General features: G+C 39.9%; 1 protein-coding gene across 3 annotated transcripts in view; it reads left to right on the top strand.

Annotated features, from left to right (window-relative positions):
* The window catches only part of LOC131234351 (nucleobase-ascorbate transporter 12-like), a 68,111-nt gene that overhangs the window by 6,730 nt on the left and 40,564 nt on the right, over window positions 1-20,817 (top strand). For all 3 annotated transcript variants that reach the window (XM_058231169.1, XM_058231168.1, XM_058231167.1), the window contains 2 exons: window positions 6,664-6,764; window positions 20,465-20,600. In XM_058231169.1, coding sequence (XP_058087152.1) covers window positions 6,664-6,764; window positions 20,465-20,600 — 237 coding nt within the window. The remainder of the gene's footprint in view (window positions 1-6,663; window positions 6,765-20,464; window positions 20,601-20,817) is intronic.

Below are 20,817 nucleotides of genomic sequence, written 5' to 3'. Positions count from 1 at the left end.
CACATGAGCCGACAATGGATCCACTACTTTCTTAGGAATTCATTCGTTTGTGGCTTAGATCGTGGTGATCAGATGTTCATTAAGTGGTTTTTTTGTCGGGCCTAACACTAAAATACTTTTAAAATGTTTTAAAAATATTTTCTATCGTTAAACTTTTGTTTTAATTGTTAAAATGGTTTTGATTGCATGAGGGTTCACCACTTAATTTGCATGGGCATTAGGTCTATGGTGGATGGCCATGATAGTGGAGGGATCAGATTAGATATGAGTGCATGGGATAAGGCAATATCATAGATTTCCAATGCAGTGGGGTATATGGAAGACTATATGGTGGTAGAGTACCATAACTAGTGTCTTCTTGAAACTCTAATTCCTCCTTATATATGAATCTTATCCTAGAGGCTGAGAAGCCCTAAAAAGAAGCCTTGGATGTTCCCTCCCCCTGGTTGTCACCTGCACACACACACACGCACAGAGAGAGAGAGAGAGAGAGAGAGAGATTCTCATCTTGTTCCTTCCTCCATTACATTCAGTGTTTTCAGTATCACACCCTTGGGATATAGAAACATATCAGGTATCGCATGTAAAATATCGCGTAATTTATCACGTTTTTGGGAAACATTGGGAAATTGGTTGAATTTTGCAATGAAATTTCAAGGGATGTTGGAAAAGACATTATCATACACTTAGAACTCAGAAGATCTAAAACAAAAGTGCACATAGTAAGTTACCTTTGTATAGGACCTAAGCTATGCACTGTTTGATAGAAGTGATACAATTATATTCAAAATTAGCTCATATATAATTTATGGATCATAGAAGACATGTATGAAAGTCAAAAAATCGGAGGCCAAAATCTATGATTGAGCTTACAAAACATGCAAAGTCATGGATTATGAACTTCATTCCATTGATTTCAATTGGATTTAAATAAGAAAAAATATGTTCAAATTTGAAAAAAATGCATCGATTTCGTTTCTGGTATTGCACCTTCTCCGATTTTGATTTCCACACCCAATTCCCATTTTCTCTCCAAATAATTGAAAGCGAGTGGTCAAAATCACCTTAGGTAGGTAACCGAAGTAAAAAGTTTGACAAAAAAATGATTTTTTGAGAATTTTCTAAAATTTTGCGAAGAGGGTTGAGGATGGTATCAATGATACAAAAGAGTTTATAATTGCTGTATTTTCAAAATATCGCAATGTATATTGTGGGAAATATCGCATCGCGGGATACAGGGAAGAAAATGAATTTAAGCTCGGTTTCGTATTGCTCACATGTGATATCGATAATTTTGATTGATATTATCGATATTGAAATCATTGGTTACATCACATGTTCCATATGTGTGGGGTCCACTGTGTGGATGGATTTTGCATTTCCCTTGGCCCTACTCCAAAGGTTAATAGTTCATCGACAACGTTGATAAGGTAAATCCTAGCCATTGGACTTATTTTTGTTTTTAGAAACTTGATTATCTGAATGGGATTCATAGGGTTATAAAATAAAAATTTGGATTTTTCAAAACATTTATTTTTATGTTGCATTTCAAAAATCCTAGCATTGTAAAGAAAGACAATTAAGACATATGCCTTACGAATCCCTGATGGGCAAAAAGCTTACGAATCCCCGATGTGCAAAAAAGCTCAACAACAAAATTGATAAGGCATTTGGGATGAGATACTTAGGATGGATAGAGGATTACTATGCCTAGTGTTTGAGTTTTCGGTATCGCTACAAGTTTCGTTGGCTGGAGATGAGGAAACAATATTGTTATGGTCGATAATATTGTCGATAATCAAAAATATCGTTGATAATTGAAAATGCGGGGAGAACGGGGAACCATAGGGAAAGCAATGGAATTTTTCAATGAAACTTCAAGAGATGCCTAAATATACATTTTTTCATATTTGGGAATAAAAAGATTACAAAAAGAATGCATCCATAATAAGTTTCCATCCATCCAACCATCCTTCCAATCATTTCATCCATCCATCCATCCAACTGTCCAATCCATCCATCCATCCATCCATTCCATTGAACCCACCCACCCATCCATCCATCCAACCATCCATCCATCTAACCCGCCCACCTATCCATCCATCCAACCTTCTAACACATCCATCCATCCAACCTCTTAATCCATCCATCAATCCATCCCTTAATCCATCCAATCCATCCATCCTCCCATCCATGTCATCTACCCATCAATCCAACCATTCACAACATAATCCATACAAATAGATTTTTTAATTGTGGTTTTTTTTTTTTTTTTTTTGGTTATAGATATCATTAATTTATTTTTCAAAAATATTTTGAAATAAATCCAAAAGTTAAAAATAATTAATTTAATCATTTTTTTTCCTTTAAATGGCCCCAATGGATCCTAATGGGTGACTTTAGGTCAGCACATCCTCATCATATAATTAAATGGGCCTCAATGGGCCCCATCTAAAGAAAGAAATGAATAATTGATTATATCCCAAAAGCATATTTATTTTTATTTTTAAAAATATATAAAAAGAAATTTTATAAGTAGACACTAAGAAATTGTGCACATGGCACACAAGTAGTCAAATTAAACATCCAAAGTCCAAACTCCAAACTATGGTACCTAGTGTAGTTATATCATAAATCCAAACTGAAGTATCAGATTGGCGGACACCTATTGGACAATTAATATAAAAGAAATCCAATGGTCCTATTATCATAAACAAGCATCCACAAATCAGAGGCTATGGTTATTTGATCAATGTCCTTTGGATTGTGAGTTGGCTAGAGAGGGTTGCTCACGTGTACAATTGAAATTAATACATTTTACATGTGACTAGGATGCGGATTGCCTGCGAAAGCACAGGCAATTGATACATTTTGAGGCTATGATTGTTCAATCAATGTCTTCGGATTGTGAGTTGGCTAGAGAGGGTTGCTCACGTGTACAATTGAAATTAATACATTTTACATGTGATGTGTCACATGTACAATTTATGAGTGCTTGCGCATCAAGCATGATTTTCCACAATGTGATTAGCTAGGATGCGGATTGCATATGAAAGCACAGGAAGCTAGGTGGGGTCCACTATGATGTTTATGAGAAATCCACCTCTACCCTCCGTTTTTCCAGATCATATTGAACGTCCATCGTTGAAACATTCACAGGGCCACAAAAGTTTTTAATCAAGTTAATATTAGTGTTTTTAGTTCATCCCAGTAGGAGTGGCCTTGTGAATGGTTTGGATGGCATATAAGCATCGCAGTGGAGCCCAGGGAGGTTTTAACGGTAGGCCTTTCCCTACCCATGTCTTCTTGTCATGCAACCCACTTGAGTTTTGGATTTGCCTCAGTTTTTGGGCCCATTTCCTAAAGATGATGTGGCAAGACAGATGGATAGGGTGGATTTCTGACAAACATCATGGTGGGCCCCACGGCCTCAAACTAGCTTCTCGTTGCAGGAAGTTCCTGTAGCAGGCTTTATGTGGCCCCTTGAACTAGCGATGTGGGTGCAACCTAGCCGTGGGGTCCCCACCTCAATGTACGTGTTGTATATCTATGCCGTCCATTCATTTTGCTAGCTCATTTTAGGGCATGGGTTGAAAAATGAAGCATATCCAAATCTCAGGTGGACCATTGACCACACAACGAGAAACAATAGTCATTGACCATTAAAAACTTTTTGTGGGCCATAAAGGTTTTGGATCAAGCTGATGTTTGTGTTTCCCCTTCATCTAGGTCTATGTGACCTTATGAACAACTTAGATGGCAAATAAACATTACGGTGGACTCGTGGATGTTTAGTGACCATTGTTTCTTACAGTGTGATCCACATGAGATCCGAATTTGCTTCTTTTTTCAACCCATGCCCTAAAATGACATGCAAAACAAATGGACAGCCTAGATATACAATGCATGCATTGAGGTGGGCCCACAGAGTCACACACATGACGCATTACATGATTCGAAAGTCGCAACTTAAGTTGCGTCTGGAAGGCGTAAATAAAAGGGAAAGTGGAAACGAACCCTGAATTTTTTTTTTTCTTCAAACCCTAAAACGATGTTCATAAGCATCTTCTCTAGGGAAACTCAAAATTCAGAGATTCTTTCCTGCAAAGTAGCCATTGGGGGAATTTTCGACAGATAATCCCATCAAGATTACTATCCACTACTCACCGAAATCTCATAAATCCCTGAAATTAAAGATTATTTTATTTTATTTTTTATTTTTCATTTTACGTTATTTCATTCTTTTGAAGACCAGCCCTGTAGATCCTTGATCCAACCACCGAATGCTCTACCGAAACTCTTTGCAAGGTGCCCAAAATGACTTTCTATTATTATTATTTTTTAATTTTCCAGTATTTATGCTGGGTCCTCACTCGATTTTTTCACCGATAATCGACAAAAATATCGGCGAAATCTCGCAAAAGAGAAACGGTATTTGTGGTTAATGGTTTCATTGAGCCGGCAACAAAGAAATTATCAGTGATAATTCGATAATTTCGCCGACAACTTAAACACTAACTATGCCAAATGATTCATAAGTGATGTAGCTAATCAAAGAGGAGTCGACCCTCAAGAGATTACAAGATCTGGTCTTAGCACCGATAGCTTAGATGAAGATTGGAATAATAATGCCATGACTATGGCATTCTGGGTGGGCCAATGATCTGATTGTTAAGGTCACTCTGTGTCCCTTTCTTTCTTCAAATTTCCATTCTTCGTGAGTCCAGGCTGTAATCTATTGTTCTATTGAGGCTGGTGGATGGGACTTGTCAATGGTAAGGACTTCAAATTCATTGACACGTAGTCCGTGTTTTCGGACCTGAAGCATTGAGGATTGGCGATCTTAAATATCTCTTGTGTGTTTCTCTTCGTGAAACATCTCTTTGGATATGTGTCCATGTGTGCATAGGTAAGTGAATTTATGTCAGGTGACACTTGGACCACCATTTACTTCTGAATTGGACTCTAGTGAGTCCAAATAAGAGACCTAGACTTGATGTAGGGTCCTTATACCTGGGAGATGATGAAGTGGAGCTGGAAGAACTGGGATATGGTAGAGCCAGCTGCTCTTTGCAGCACACATGGGAAGGCCACTTATTATTAGGTACCATCAATCTGATCAGTGACCTTCGAATTAATCGCAGAAAAAAAGTGGTAAACATTGAAATATTCAATATAGGAAAGTGAAGAAACCAATAGACTGGGTTGTCTAAAGGTGTGATTTTAACAACACCATTCATGACAGGATCCATTCGATGGACAACCCCGACTCATACATCAGCCTGCCATGTGTTGTGGAGAAATGTCTCCACCAGGTAATGGTTCTTCCATCTCTGCCATATCATCTCACATCAAGGATACATTATATGAAGTGAAACCATCCCTATTTAACAATGTGGCTCTTTTATATTGAAAATCCAATCCCCACACCGATTGGAATTGTTGAAGGAAAGGCTTTGAAACGACCCCTATTTAACCATATGGCTCGTTTATATTGAAAATCCAATCCCTCCACCGGTTGGAGTTGTTGAAGGAAAGCCTTCTAAACAAAGTGTCACAAGTCACTATCACATGTGTGAACCTTGTGGGCCCACCCGAATAATCCACTACTTGTAAGTCTGACAACCATTTAAATACCAAAACAAACTACCGAAGCTTATGTTATGGCCCCTTAGACATGTGGTGCTCAACGGATAGACCGAACAATCTAGCAATGTGATCAACGCCAACCTTTTGGCTGCACCACCCATATAGCATAGTTATCTTTAAAATTTTCCCTTTAGTTTCATTGGTGTGTGCCATTCACACAACACTCTAGAGGCACATCTCTACTTAATCCATGCAGCTCTATTTCTATTGGAAATATACGTAATAAAATATGTCACTTTGAGGAATCCGTTGGGTGTTGATTTTAACTAAAGCCTTGCCTCTGTAACTACTACTGGAGTTTGATTCCAAATATTACTACTGAAGTTGCATCCACCTCGTATTTGTTTTCTTCAACTAGCACCACATCATTTGCGACATAGACCGAAAGACCTTGTCTTGATTACTAGCAGATAATGCATTGTTGATAATTGAAAAATAGAGGAACTAATAGTTCCATCAGCTGAATGCTGAGCCTAATTAAGTTGGTTTTAAATATTACTACTGAAGTTGCATCCACCTCGTATTTGTTTTCTTCAACTAGCACCACATCATTTGCGACATAGACCGAAAGACCTTGTCTTGATTACTAGCAGATAATGCATTGTTGATAATTGAAAAATAGAGGAAGTAATAGTTCCATCAGCTGGATGCTGAGCCTAATTAAGTTGGTTTTAAATAAACCAATTAGAATGACTTACTGTGAGCAATTTCACATGAGCATTTGATTTTGTATGCTTATTCCTGCAAATTCTGATTGCAAATATAAAACATTTTGTGTTTTAGTTATTTAGTATACTTCTTATCTTGCTACTTAAATATACTTATTAACTGAGGCTATGGTCCTTGATAGTGTGTAATGGTGGAACAGGATTCGTGTAGCTGACCACAAATTAAGCTGGGATAAGGCTTAGATGATGATGATCGTGCTGTTCAATATTATTTTAATAAATGCTGTTCTCTTATTTGCTTCTTTGTGAGTGGCAATAATGACTCCCTATTCGTAGTTTATTGCAGAATTTTAAGTACATCATGAAGGAGCTACAGGGGGCCATAATTATTTCTTCTGCCTTTCAAGCAATTATTGGGTATAGTGGGCTGATGGCAATCCTTCTGAGGTATGCTTCTTAACGGTCATTGGTCTGTGGTTGAACTTATGATGTTACTCTTTCATCACAAGTGTATTATATTTAATTTTGCTAGTGAGTTCAGTAGATTTTGGGAGCATCATGTAGAGATGAATGCCTGTGAGCTATGAACTCACCTGTGGTTGTTGTTGCCAAAGGGGCTGTAGCTGTCACCTGACCATGTTGTATTCAAATTCATTAAGGGGTCATTTGGCTACCTAGAGTTTAAAAGGGCCTAAAGTTTCCAGGAATCAAAATCTCTGAGAAAGAGAGTCTGTTTTTCATGTTTGGGTTCGAGAAAAAATTGACAGGAATTCTACTGTGCAGGTACTAATTATAAAAAAAAGTTCTAAAAAAAAGTGACTGGTGGGAAGCAATCCCTTTCCTTGAAATTTGTAAGCCTGCCTGGTGACGAATCAAAAACGACACAATAGCTGGAGTCAGTTTCCAACAAAAATCGTTTCTAAGCATTTCCAGGGTCCCAAAGGTAGGAATTTACCCCCACTTAACGGATTCCATTTCCAGATGGGTACTTTTCCAGGGAGCCATATGACCCCTATAGGATTTTGATGGAGCACATGATAATAGCTCCAAACATATCTGGACTAAAATTTTCGTCCACAAAAAAAAAAAAAAAGGAAAGAAAAAGAAAGCCTGGACTAAGAGCAATTCAACTGAATGGCAATTCTGTAATTTTGTTAATGTTTTTTGTCTTTTCATTGTGTTTGACTCTGGCCTTTTCATTTTTATAAGAATGCCATTAAAAGTTTAGACAGCCTTTCATCTACCAAAAAGCAAATTCTCCTCACAGTTTTCTTCTCTCATTATCCTCCACATTTTCTCCGATGTCAACAACTTCAGCATGTTGCATTTGGAGCTGCTGATGGGAGAATCCCTGACACGTGCCCTCTTGAATGAGGAGGTAGTTGAACTCTCAACATGTGAATTCGGCCAACAGAATGGACTGGAGACTGACGGCTTTCAACCTTTGAGCTTTTGAGACGTATGAGTGTCGAGGAGGTGATCATGGTGCTCTTGTGGCCCGTGATTGATTGCCACATGTAGTACCTGAATAATGATTGATGTTGAGGGTGGTGTGGATTGTGATGTTGAGGTAGAGAAAATAGGGATTGGCCTTATTGAGGGAATGGGATGTTAGAAGAGTATAAAGTAGGTTGTAAGAAGGATGGCGTATATTGGTGTTAATAATAGTAAAATGGGGTTGTGAAGGTGGAAGAAGGAGATGAGGGTATTTGTGGGTAAAATGAGATGAGCGAGGTGAACATGGCAAGGTATTCAATAATGGTAATGGTGTGTAATGGCCAGCCTTATGGCTGTTCAGATATGGGCCATAATAGACATAACGATGCTACAACGATCTTAGTTTTTCTATAGGAAGAAAATGTATGTGCCTCACATCAGACCATTTCAAGCCTGTATCTGCCCGTTATGGGCCTTTAATGGCCGTTATAGGGCCATTATGGGCCCTTTTTGTCATTTTTAAATGGGCGTTACAACCTTGTTTGAGATAAAATGTATTTCTATGATTTGGAGAGAATGTTTTAACGTTTCCATTAGTTGTTGGATGTTAGGCATCTCATATTGCGTTGGTTGGCATCATGGGTATGGCCACGAGACACTATGGTGTTAGATAGCTGATTAGCCAGTGAGGCGTGAGAAAGTCAATATCCAATGGAAGGGGAGTTCACGGTCCTCTTATTACATCAGGGAATTATTGCTTCCATTGGAGAATTACCGAGTGTTCAGACTCTAATTATAGACCATGCGAATGGCTACATGCCGTGCACCCAAAGAAAATTGTGTCGAGTGACTTTCATTAATGTCTAAGAGTTTTTACATTCCGGGCTATGGTCTGACACATGCCCTTAATTACATTTCTGGGGAAAACCCTCAAGCAAGGCAGGTGTTCTGCTGCATGGCACATTGCATTTATTGGTCGTTGGTTCTTTATATTTAGAGTATTCGGAACTAGGAGACTCGCGATAGCTTAGCATACACGAGTAATTGCCCTGACAATACCGTAGGTGCGCACATGGCAAAGATGGGCAAAAAATGACTCTCTAGCTCCCATCATTGGGTGATGAGACCCTTTGCGCTAGGCACCGACTCTAGAGGGGTTCGCGCCTAGTCTAGAGACATGGATGTGTGAGTGGTTCATTGTGGGCTGTTTATGTCGTTAGCACGTTTATAGGCTAAAGGAGTACTTCATGCTTGCATGTGGATTTTGTTGATGGGTTTGCACCTAGGCACAAAGATCGATTCAATAGTGCATGACGTCGGAGCTTGTATTTGGGAGGCCCTAGCTCATGGCGCAAGGCCATTTCTTTCGCTGGAATTCTTAGCGCATGGCGCAGGGTCCTTCCAATAAAGGGGGGGAAATGTAGAGGCAAGTGAGGCCCACCATAGGAACATCTGCGCCTAAAGTTCCAAGAGTCCAAGTCCTCATTCGTTTGTGTACTTGTCTTTATGTGTTTACCTCTTCTGTACACATTCATGTCTTGAAATGAGTGTTGGAGGTATTTTTAGGCCAGTGAACTTGATTTTTCTGGCTCCTTGAGGCAAGGGCCTTTCCACTTGGGCGCAATTGTCTCTGTGCTTGTGGAGAGCCTCTTGTTGGTTTTCTGCTTCCTCGTCGCGCGATATGATGATGTTATCATTCAATGCAGAACTACTGAAGCAGGGCTGTTGTGGCGAAATTATGCCATTGGATGCGTGGGTTCTTTTTGGCTAGGTACCAAGATACAAATGTCAACAAACCCTGTATCGCATAACGACTACCACCATTGTTGTATATCATGGAACATGGGAGGAAGTTGCTTCTCAGTGGAAGAAGTGCAAAATTTTTTCCTCCTTTTTAATGGCACATATTTAATACAAAAGCTAAAGCCAAATTTTGGAAAAGTATACAAACCATTATGTATAATTATGGACTTGCGATTTAAGAGGTGGTAATTTTGGTCCTAGATTTGTCGTGGATGTTTTATCTTATTCTCTGTTGATCGTAAGACAAAAAGAGCCTTCACTGTCTTTTTAGCACATGTTTGAGGAACAAAGATGACATTTGGTAGATTTTGGCTTGCAAATGGAAGTGTCTACCTAAGTTAAAGTGAGTCCAACGATTAAATCATAGACATCTACTTGTGAAGCGTGTAGAGAGTTTGGCCATTATTTGTGGTGTTGGACAGATTAAATAGATAAAAAACAAGAGATTTCTATTAAAAGAATGGTGCAGCACTCCTAGATTAGAGCTCCTAGGTGCACAAGTTACTACATGGCTTACATACTCCACTCACAAAACTAGATGACGTGAGCCCCTTTATGGAGATAAGGAGTTACAACCCACTCTCCCACATGTATCTGATCATGTGGGACTAAACTTACAAGACAATAAACATAAAACATGGCATACTAAAAAGTTGAGTTGGTACTCTTAACACACCCCTCAAACTCAACAGTGTGGTATTCAAGATCTTCAATTGCAACTTGTGTTTGGATTGAGCTTTTGATAATCATTCAATCTTCTTTTCGAATAGTAGGCCGCCCAAATTCGATAACTGTCGAGCGATCAAATTGTAATTCACATACAAAATCCTCTCAATGGCACAAGTGCAATACTGGACATTGAGTGAGTGAGCTATAGTCGTGATGGTTGAAGGACTACACCCACAACAACATTGTGAAGACATAAGCGTAACACTCTACAGGTGAGTGAACTACATGACAACAATCACAAAGGCCTCAAAAAGGAATAAATGATCAATGGAAAAGGAAAACTTTAGTCCAGGTTGAAATCTTCTATCTCATGTTGGGTCGAGCATTATGTCAATCAATATCCATGGCTTAGCTTTCTACTCTCCAACTTCAACACAGCCCCTGATCCAAGTCACTTGGGCAATGATCCACCACAAAGATGGGCATCCCCAACAATGATGATGACCATTCTTACAATGACAATGAGCTTCTACCAATGGCAGCGACTTGAGGATTGATCAAGATGAGAATGGAAGTTGCAAAATAAAAAATAGGATGCTGAAGAGGCAGTTGATCATGAAGGTATTTCCGGTGGCCCCATAAATAGATTGGTTGGAAGTGGATGAAGAATAACAAAATGAAAAGATAAAATTAACTAGATCTCATCCGCTACGATACCATGTTAAACAAACTAAACAAAGAGAAAAAAACAAGAGATCTTTATTGAAGGAAGGGCCAGGGTACTCTTATTGGATTAGAGCTCCTTGGTGCACAAGGTACTACATTGCCACACACTCCACTAACAAGTCTAGATGCCTCTCTAACATGGATCCGATGTCTGGCTAAACTCACAAGACCATCAACATAAAAAGCTACATAATACTCTCAATTAGTGGTAATAGGAGTTTGCTACATCAATGGAGCAACTTTGGGGCATGGAAATGGTATAATGACTTATAGTTGTACGAAGCGTGAAACGAATTGGCAATATAATTGGGTGCGGAGCGGGAAAACGTTTGTTTAAAATGTTAGTAAGTATAAAGGCTAGGAAGCAGGAGCAAGAGCAGAAGTGTGAATTCAAAGCATCATTTGAAGCGGGAGTGGCTCCAGTTAGAAGCATCCTGCAACCTAGTTAGAAGGATCCTGCAACTAAAGAATGACTTAGTAGCATGTCCAGTTCTAGATAAGTGGGAACTAGCAAGGTGTTACTCTTCGGGGTCGTTTGGCATCTTGTATTTCGTATGAATTGGAATCTAAATCATAATATTGTTAGCACTATGTAAATGGAAAACGGTGGAATAAAAAATGTGTTTGGCAGATGTAGTGAAACCACACCATTTTTAAAGTAGGCGTCAAATGAATTCTATGAATTCTCACATGGCCCCATTGTGATGTTTATGTGGAATCCACACCAATCACCAGGTGTGTCACCCCCTGTTAGGCCCATGGCCTAAAATTTAGCCACATTTGTGATTCCAGTGGACCACACATTGGAAGCAATTTGCGTCACCCCATGTTAGGCCCATGGCCTAAAATTCAGCCATATTCATGATTCCGGTGGATCACACAACTGGAAACAGTGTACAAGGCAACACTCACCCTTGATGCTGTTTCCCTTCATATCGCTTGGCTGAATTACTTTTGGGCTTGATCTTTTGTCCCTAAGCATAAATTTAGTTTGACATCTAATGGTTGGATGGTTCATATAATCATTACAGCGGGCCTTGAGAAAAAATCAAGGGTGGACGTCTCTTCTCCATCTGTTTCCTTTGGTTTGGCCCACTTGAATCACATTTCAACCTAATTTTTTGGTTGTAGACCTAATTTGGGATGACACATCTAATGGTCGGGGTGGATTTTTCATAAACATCTCAGTGAGTCATGTAAAATCAAGGGTGGGTGCCCCTCTCCCAATCGTTTCCCTTCGTATGGCCCACCTGAATCATGGACCGGGTTGATTTTTGGGCCGTATGGCTAAAATGGGGTGACACACCTGGTAATCGTGGTGGATTTCACTTAAATATCACAGTGGGGCCCACTAATTCTTGAAGTGGATTTTGGGTGATTTTCATGTAGAAGCTGATTGACATCAACCATGTCCAGAGCTGAAAAATTCTCACATGTGGCCCGTTGTGATGTTTATGTGAAATCCACCCCGACCACTGGGTGCATCACACCATGTTAGGCCAAGGACCCAAAATTTAACCTCATCTGTGATTCAGGTGGACTACATTGGAAACAGTATACAGGGTAATACTCACCCTCCAAATTATTTCCCTTCATGTGGCCCTCTGATGGAGACATCTTGCGCACACGTACACCCCCCTACGCACGTACGCAAGGAGCTGGAGAGCCCTACCATCGATCTGAATCGATGACGACATCCATGGAGGGCCTCCTAGTTAGAAGACCGTGTTTTGGTTCCTTAGAGTGGACCCGATCATCATGTGGATCCCATCATTGGATCTCATGATCGTGGCCCACTACTCTAGATGATCTAGTACTTTGAGTTTTGCTTATTATTGTTATTAGGAATATTATGGGCGGTTTAGATTGTTTTGATTAGTTGTTATTTTTGTTACTTCGTCTCTAAGTAATAGTGCGCGCACATGGCGCGACTTTTAGGGTATAGGGTTTTCTTATAAATAGGCAACCCCTTGTAGGTTTTTTCTCATTGAAGATTATTAATAAAATTACGCGTTTTCCTGCTTCTCTAATTCTTTGAGCTGTGGAAATTTAATTGGGTGCGAAATCCTCCCTTCTTCGAAGAGCTAACTACCATGGTGCGAAGCCACACCAATCCCAAATTGCCTCTATCGTTTACCCTTTATATTCATCATCTCCTACAGCCATCCCATCCCCAAATCAATCCCTTTTGGCAGCCAATCCTCTTTCTACAGTAGATTTGCAGAATCAGGTCTTGTAGGAGGGCTGAAACTTCGGTGGAGCACCGTGTACAAACCAGACATCTGATCGGCGTGAAACTTGGCGTGAAGGTGGATCTCCCTTGGCCGACCAACACCTAGCTGGCTGATTTCAAATTCGTGGGCCCCACACACGTGCGGGCAGGATCCCACGCATGTGCGTCAGGCCTGGGCCGCTGTCCATATGTGTGGATCATCTTGGGTTCGCTTCTTTCTTCTATCTCACTCCTCTCTCACCTTATTTCCCTAACCATAACCCTAGATAATCCTAAATCCCAAGTTCTATTCTACTTTTGTAAACCTTAGGCTTTCTCGATTTGAAACATGTGAATCCCTTGGATTGGGAAATAATCCTTTGCATGTGTGGATGATTCTACTCTCCTTTGAGCATTGTTTGGTCTATAATTTTTAATTGATCTAGCCCTAACATGTATAGGCTTGAACCCTCGTAGATTCCCCTTGTTGAATGTTTGATCTTATGTGGGATGTAGAATTATTGTGATTGTTTCTAAATTAGTATGATCTAAAGCTTGAAATTTTGTATATCATATTTAATTTTCATGTCTTGCATCACCCTCTTGAATCGTGGATGGGCTCGATTTTGGTCTTGAGGCTTAAATTTTAGCTTGGCATCTAACGGTTGGAGTGGATTTCATATAGCTATTACGGTGGGCCTTGAAAAAATCAAGGTTTGACGTCCCTCTACCAATTGTTTCCCTTCGTATGCCCATTGGAATCTCGAATTGGGCTTATTTTTGGGCCCTACTACTAAAATGGGGTGACTCACTTGGTGATCAGGGTGGATTTCTCTTAAACATGACAGCGGGGCCCAATAATTCTTGAAGTTGATTTCGGGTGATTTTCATGGAGAAGTTGACGGACGTCAACCACATGCAGTGTTAAAAGATTCTCATACTGGCCCACCATGATGTTTATGTGAAATCCACCCCTACCACCAATGTGTGTCACACCATGTTAGGCTTAGGACCCAAAATTTAACCCTATTTGTGATTCAGGTGTACCACATGATTGGAAACAGTACATGGGGCAACACTCACCCTCCAAATTGTTACCCTTTGTGTGACCCACCTGAATCACAAATGGGCCTGATTTTTGGTCACTAGGCCTAAATTTTAGCTTGGCATCTAGCAGTTGGAGTGGATTTTAGATAATTATTACAATGGGCTCTGAAAAAAAAAAATCAAGGGTGGGCATCCCTTTGCCAATTGTTTCTCTTGTTATGGCCCACCTAAATCAAGCAATGGGTTGATTTTTGGGTGACAGACTTGGTGGTCGAGGTGGATTTCACATAAACATCACTGTGGGGCCCACCCGAGCCCTCGCCTCCAACTGTCTGATTTCTGATTGTTGGTGGAATCCATGGTAATTGGTGTTGAATTCATGCATCGATGCAGAGATTTCAAAACGACTGAATTGTTGGTAAATGGAATCCATTGCCACTGCCATACATGTTGCCCAATGCAAAAACTTTTTGCGATTTACAGTGATTGCCACCAAATCTATGTTGCCAAAGGATCCCTTAAGGCTAAGGGTGGCAATGGCCACCATCTTGATGCGCCTTGACCTAGCTTTGGACCAAACTTGCACCTGTTAGTTTGGCTTGTGGGCATGGCATCCATAAGCTCAATCAAGTTTTGGGCTATGCTCGGGCTCAAGTCATTTTAACCTGAGTCGGCAAGGCTTGGTCAGGTCTGACCTGTCTTCATATGTACCTGTATACTACAAATTTGCCATTCTAATCCTTGATTAGGTTACCCATGCATATAGAATGTAGACCATAATTTTCATTCTCTAAGTGTCTATTTCAATTGTGCACGTGTGGCCCCCTTGATCATTGGTTTGATTAGGGACATTCAAGTGGGAAATAGGGATTTTATTAATTTTCAGGTTGGGCAGGGCTGGACCCGGGTCGGGCCCTGGCATTTTTTTTTTTTTTTTCTCTTTCTGGCTCAAGGCCTGGGGCTTTAAGTGTCGGGCTGGGGCGTGCTTAGTTTGTAATTGTGATGGTGCAGAGGTATCTTCATGTCTTGGTGTAAACTGCAAAATTATTTGTCTGTTGGAGCAGAACTATAGGGTCATGCGTTTGATATCATAGCTTGATGGTAATTGGTATTTGCTTAACATTTCGGCCTTAGTTCAAGCTAAATTTATCTATTTAAAAAAAAAAAAAAAAAACTGAGGGTCATTTGGTATAATATAGAGTTTCTTTCACATTGACTATTATCTGCTAGCTGTGTATGTAACAAGAACATCACTTCTTTTTTGAATTTGTGCCTAGTCAATAGTTACCAACCTAGATAAGCATGTTGGATGCTGCATATGGGGCATATAAAAAATTGAACTTTTCTCTTTAATTTCTATTATCTTTTATTGTTAGGATACGTGTATACATACAAACAAATGTCTTTTAGGCTCTTGCTGTGTGTGGGTCATAACATGGTGGTGGTGTTGGCAAAAAGGGAAAGGTTTTGTGGTTTCTTGTTCTTATGGCATGGCATCTCTTTGGGCCATTTGGGGGGAAGGGAACACTCGGTGCTTCCGCAATTGTCGGGGGTCGCTAAGCAAAGTTGTTAGGAGAATTAAGATAGATATAGTTGGGTGGGCGTCTAGCTTAATCCTGTGGATGCTTGGAATTTTTTTTGGCTTTGCCTGATGGGGACATCCCGCGCACACGTGCACGCATGTCGGGCCCCCTATGCATGTACGCCAGAAAGAGGGTCCCACCGTTGATCTGGATCGATGACGACGTCTAGGGAGGATCTTCTAGTTAGAAGACGAAGTTTTGGTTCAAGAGAGTGGACCCGATAGCCAAGAAAAGCCCATCATGGATCTCATGATCGTGGCCCACTAGTTGGATTAAGTTCATACTGTAAGTTTTGCTTATTTATATTATTTAGAACACATGAACGCTTTGGATTTGTTTGATTGGTTTTTATTTTAGTTTACTTCATCACCAAGTAATAGGTTGCGCCCATGGCGCGAGTTTTGGGGTATAGGGTTTTCTTATAAATAGGTACCCCTTGTAGTTCTTTTAATTCAATGAAGATTAATAAAAAATTGCTGCGTTTTCTTGCTCCTTTCCGAGTTACGAAAACCTAATTGGGTGCGAAGCCCTCCCTTCTTCGAATGGCTAACTACCGTGGTGTGAAGCCACATCTATCCCGATTCGCCCCCACCTTCTTCCATCCATATTTCTCCTCCTACAAGCATTCCATCTACAAATCCATCAATAATTGCAGCCGTTTTTCTCTCTACAACAGATTTCCAAAATCTGGCCCTACAGGAGGGTTGAAACTTCGGTGGAGCACCACGCACAAACCGTGCATCAGATCGAGCTGAGATTTGGGGGTTTTGGAGTCCATCCTTGGCCGACCAGGGCCAAGATGACCTTTTTTTGAATAGTGGGTCCTACACACGTGTGGCCGTGATCACACGCACGTGCATCTGGGCCATTGTTGCTGTCCGCGCGTGGGAACTGTCTTCCGGTTCAGGTTTCCTTCTTATTTTACCCTCTAATACCAGTTTCTCATAAACCCTAACCCTATATTGCATTATCCTTAATTTATTTGCCCCTTTTCTCACCCTAGGGTTCCTTGAATTGAAATTGATGAATCCCTTGGATTTGGGACTAATTTCTGTGCATGTGTGGATGATTACTGCTTATCTTTGAGCATCGTTTGGTTTATAATTTTAACAGATCCAGCCCTAACATGTGTAGGCTTGGACCCGCATAGATTCCCCTTAATTGAATGGTTTGGACTTTCATGTGAGATATGGAATTTGTGTAATTGTTTCTGAACTAACGTGATCTTGAACTAACGTTATCTTAAGCCTGAAATCTCGCACATCATATTTGAATTTCATGTCCTGCATCATTGCCAGCTTGTAATTCTTTACATTCCCTTTTTGGGGGTGGCTTCTTAATAAAAATTCTGTTACCTTAAAAAAAGTATTCGACCATCAAAGGCCAGTGTGTTTGACACCTTGTATATGTGCTAAACACTGACACAAGTGCTTCCGTTTAAGTTACAAGTTTAGAGTTGCTTTTGTTACCTCCATTGCCATTGCCAGAACATTGGAAACATCAAGTATTTATTATTATTATCTTTTTAATGTGATATATTTACGTAACATACCATGACACCAAGGGTTGTTGGGTGATAAATTGAGGTTGCAAAATATGACCAGATGCAAAAGAAGAAGAAGAAGAAGAAGAAGAAGAAGAAAAAAGAAAAAAAAAGAAAAAAAAAAGGAAAAAAGAAAAAGAAAAGAAAAAGTGATAATATTGTAATTTGTTGAGTTTGGTCGTATTTTGTGATATCTTGAATGATCTCCCATCAGTTTCAATATTAGACTCATTTCTATCCCCATTTAAGAATGCTATCTTTATATCCATCTAAAGCAACGCAAATTTTAAGTCAACTGCAATGTTTTATCCCATATGGTAAGTCAACCATTATCTAGGTTTTGTTTTTCAAGATGGAATTGGTGCCTTCCACTATGGCTTGCTTCCATAGATCTTTATCTTTGGACTTCATCACATTTGGGTATGACGTCTTTGATACTTTCTGATACTTTTTGTTGAGAAAGTGTACAACTGTACAAGTCTCTATGTATTATGGTGACTTTCTAATCCTTGAATGCCTTTTAAATTTGTCTTGAATTGGAGATTTTGACCTCTCTGCAGATATGCTTGCTGCTTTCATTGAACTCAAGATTTTCGTGATCTCTTTCCATAATGAGACTTTTTGGTTCATGTTCCAGGAATTTAGCATCCTTGCTAGTAGCCATAGATCTTGGCTTTTCAGGATCTTGGAATCTGTGTCCCTTAGTACCAAGTTCATAACTCAAGAAGACGTAGTTCATTGTTTTGACCCTGCGCTTGTCTTTTAAACCAAGAAGATCTAAGACATGGGCTGTATATACCAAATCATTCAGAAAAGTCAAATTTGGTTTCCTCCCAACCAAATTTCATAAGGGTTTACCGTTGATGACTTTCATGGTATCCTGTTCAATGTACATCAAGCAGTTTCTATAGCTTTCACTATAGAGAGTGAGAAGCACTAGATTCTTTGAGCATGCACTGAATGGTCTACAATAGTGTTCTGCCATAAATTTTTCGGAGTATGAGGGTTAGCTGTGTTGTGCAGGATCCTGTGTTCTTTTAGTAATGAGTCAAACTCTTTTGATAGGTTCTGCTCCCCTATCGCTCTTTATTGCTTGGATCATCGCATCCAACTTATCCGCAACTTCACTTTTGTACCCTGAATTTTGTGAAGGCCTTGGACTTCTGTTTCCTCAGAGTAAACATATAACAACATATAGAATAGTCATCAGTGAAAGTTATGTAGTATTCGTGAACCCCAATTTCACTGGTTTTCTTTTGCCACTTATCCCCATTGACAATTTCTAGTAACTTAGTTTGTTTTTCTCCTCCTATCAAAAGGAAACTTTGTCATTTTTCTTTCGATGCAGAGTCCACATGGAGTACTTCTATCACACCCACTTGTTGCTGCTTTATTTTGTCACATATATCATTATGGATAACTTCTAGTAACTTAGTGGATTATTCTGCTTTATTTTGTCACATATATCATTATGGATAACTTCTAGTAAGTGGATTATTCTCCTCTATCAACAAGAGACGTTCTTTTTCCTTTGATGCAAATTTGACATTTGAGTACTCGTATCATTTTCTACCTTTGGGAACATAACTATCTACAAATAATCCTTCGATTCTATTATTACTCACATGATCCGATGTCTATGCCTCTCCACAGACAAGGCAACATAAGGAGATGTGATTTCCTTCTTCGAATTCAGCTTAGACATGTTTAATAATTGTTGAGAGAAAATTCTAGATATTGCAAAATATGATCTGATGTGACAAATCACACTATGATAGTATTGCAGTTTGTCACATTTGGTCATATTTTGCAGTATCTTGTATTATCTCCCAACGATTTTGTCGAATTGCTTGGAGAAAGAAGAAACAAAAAAAAGAGAGAGAGAGAGAGAGAGAGGAGAGGAGGAGAGGAAAAAAAGGATAAGGGTTGGATGTCCCCACCTCTCTTACTTATATTCACTCAAGTAAAAAAAGAAAAGAAGAAGGAGAAGAAGCCGAAAACACCTCTTGTTATAGTGACATAAGTACATGTAAGGTGTGTACAATAATACCAAATAAGGCATGTCTAGCTTATCAACAACTCCACTTTCTGTATGCCAATAAATTATGTTTTGTTTGATTCTGCACTAGAATATTAACTCTTAAGATTCAAATTTCTCCATATGCCTCTGAAGGTTGCTTGATTATATCACAGCCACCAAATTTATTGGTGATAAAGAAAGGACAGTGATGCAGGACAATTAACAACTTGCTCTAAAAGCTCGAACTGATAGAACATGGCGAATTAATCCCTTTATCTCATAGCCTAGGCCCCAAATCCATGGGTTAGGTCCTCGGCAGAACCCTCTTCGTGAGCTTCGTGAGCCCCAAATCCATGGGTTCCGCCGTACATGAGCCACCCGCCTCACACGGGCCCCAAATCCATGAGTTATGCGGGCCACCCATTGTGAGTGCACTCCCGCATCCCATAGGCCATCCCACTCGAGCCCGGTGTGAAAATGCCCCCGCATCAATCACCCCCAGTGAGGAGTCTCGAACACGAGACCTCCTGTTCTGATACCAGTTTGATGTAGGACAATTAACCACTTGCTCTAAAAGCTCAAACTGATAGAACATGACGAATTAATCCCTTTATTTCATAGCCCAGGCCCCAAATCCATGGGTTATGCAGGCCACCCACCCCGAGTGTGCGCTTGTATCCCACAGGCCACCCCACTCAAGCCCGGTGTGAAAATGCCCCTGCGTTAGACAACAAATCCATATATCCATTATCTTGTAAAGAGATCTCTGCATCACCCATGCAATCCCGTATAACCAGCTAAACTTGCACACCACTGGGTGCAAGAATAGGCATCGGAGCAGAACAGGCTCTGTTGTCTTCCTCTGGCATCACCAAGCACAGTGCCCACCTGTTTCTCAATTGATGTCTCTGTTATGTAGATTATTACCTTTTAGAATTTTTTCAAGCAATGTCATCCAACAGAAGGTAGAGACTCAAAAGGGTTGAATGTTTAGGAATGTCTTGATTACCATGACATTTGCTCCAAAGTTCTACTGTACAGACTTCTGGAGTCTATGCTTGGCATGCCCTGCACTCATAATTTTGCAATCGATGTTTCTTGTTTCAGGTTGATCAATCCAGTGGTCGTCGCCCCGACCATTGCTGCCATTGGACTTTCCTTTTTCAGTTATGGTTTTCCACAAGTGGGTACCTGCCTGGAGATTGGTGTAGTGCAGATATTGCTGGTCATTATTTTTTCGCTTGTGAGTATGGAGTAGCTTGGCTCCGATGGTTGTGTTGCTACGTTTGTATTTATGTCATATGATCTTCATAATTATTTTTTATTGCTGCTGGTTTTGCGCCTTCGTTTTTCCACATTGTTAATGTTCACAATTGTATTCCAAATATCTTGTGTACTGCTCTGCTTCCTTCTTTATTATTATTATTATTATTTTATTTTTTAATTTAAAAATATTTCAC

This window comes from Magnolia sinica, chromosome 19 (assembly GCF_029962835.1).
Source record: "Magnolia sinica isolate HGM2019 chromosome 19, MsV1, whole genome shotgun sequence".
Taxonomy (NCBI): domain Eukaryota; kingdom Viridiplantae; phylum Streptophyta; class Magnoliopsida; order Magnoliales; family Magnoliaceae; genus Magnolia; species Magnolia sinica.
Note: the sequence above shows the minus strand (reverse complement) of the source record. Positions and strands in the feature narration are given on the sequence as shown.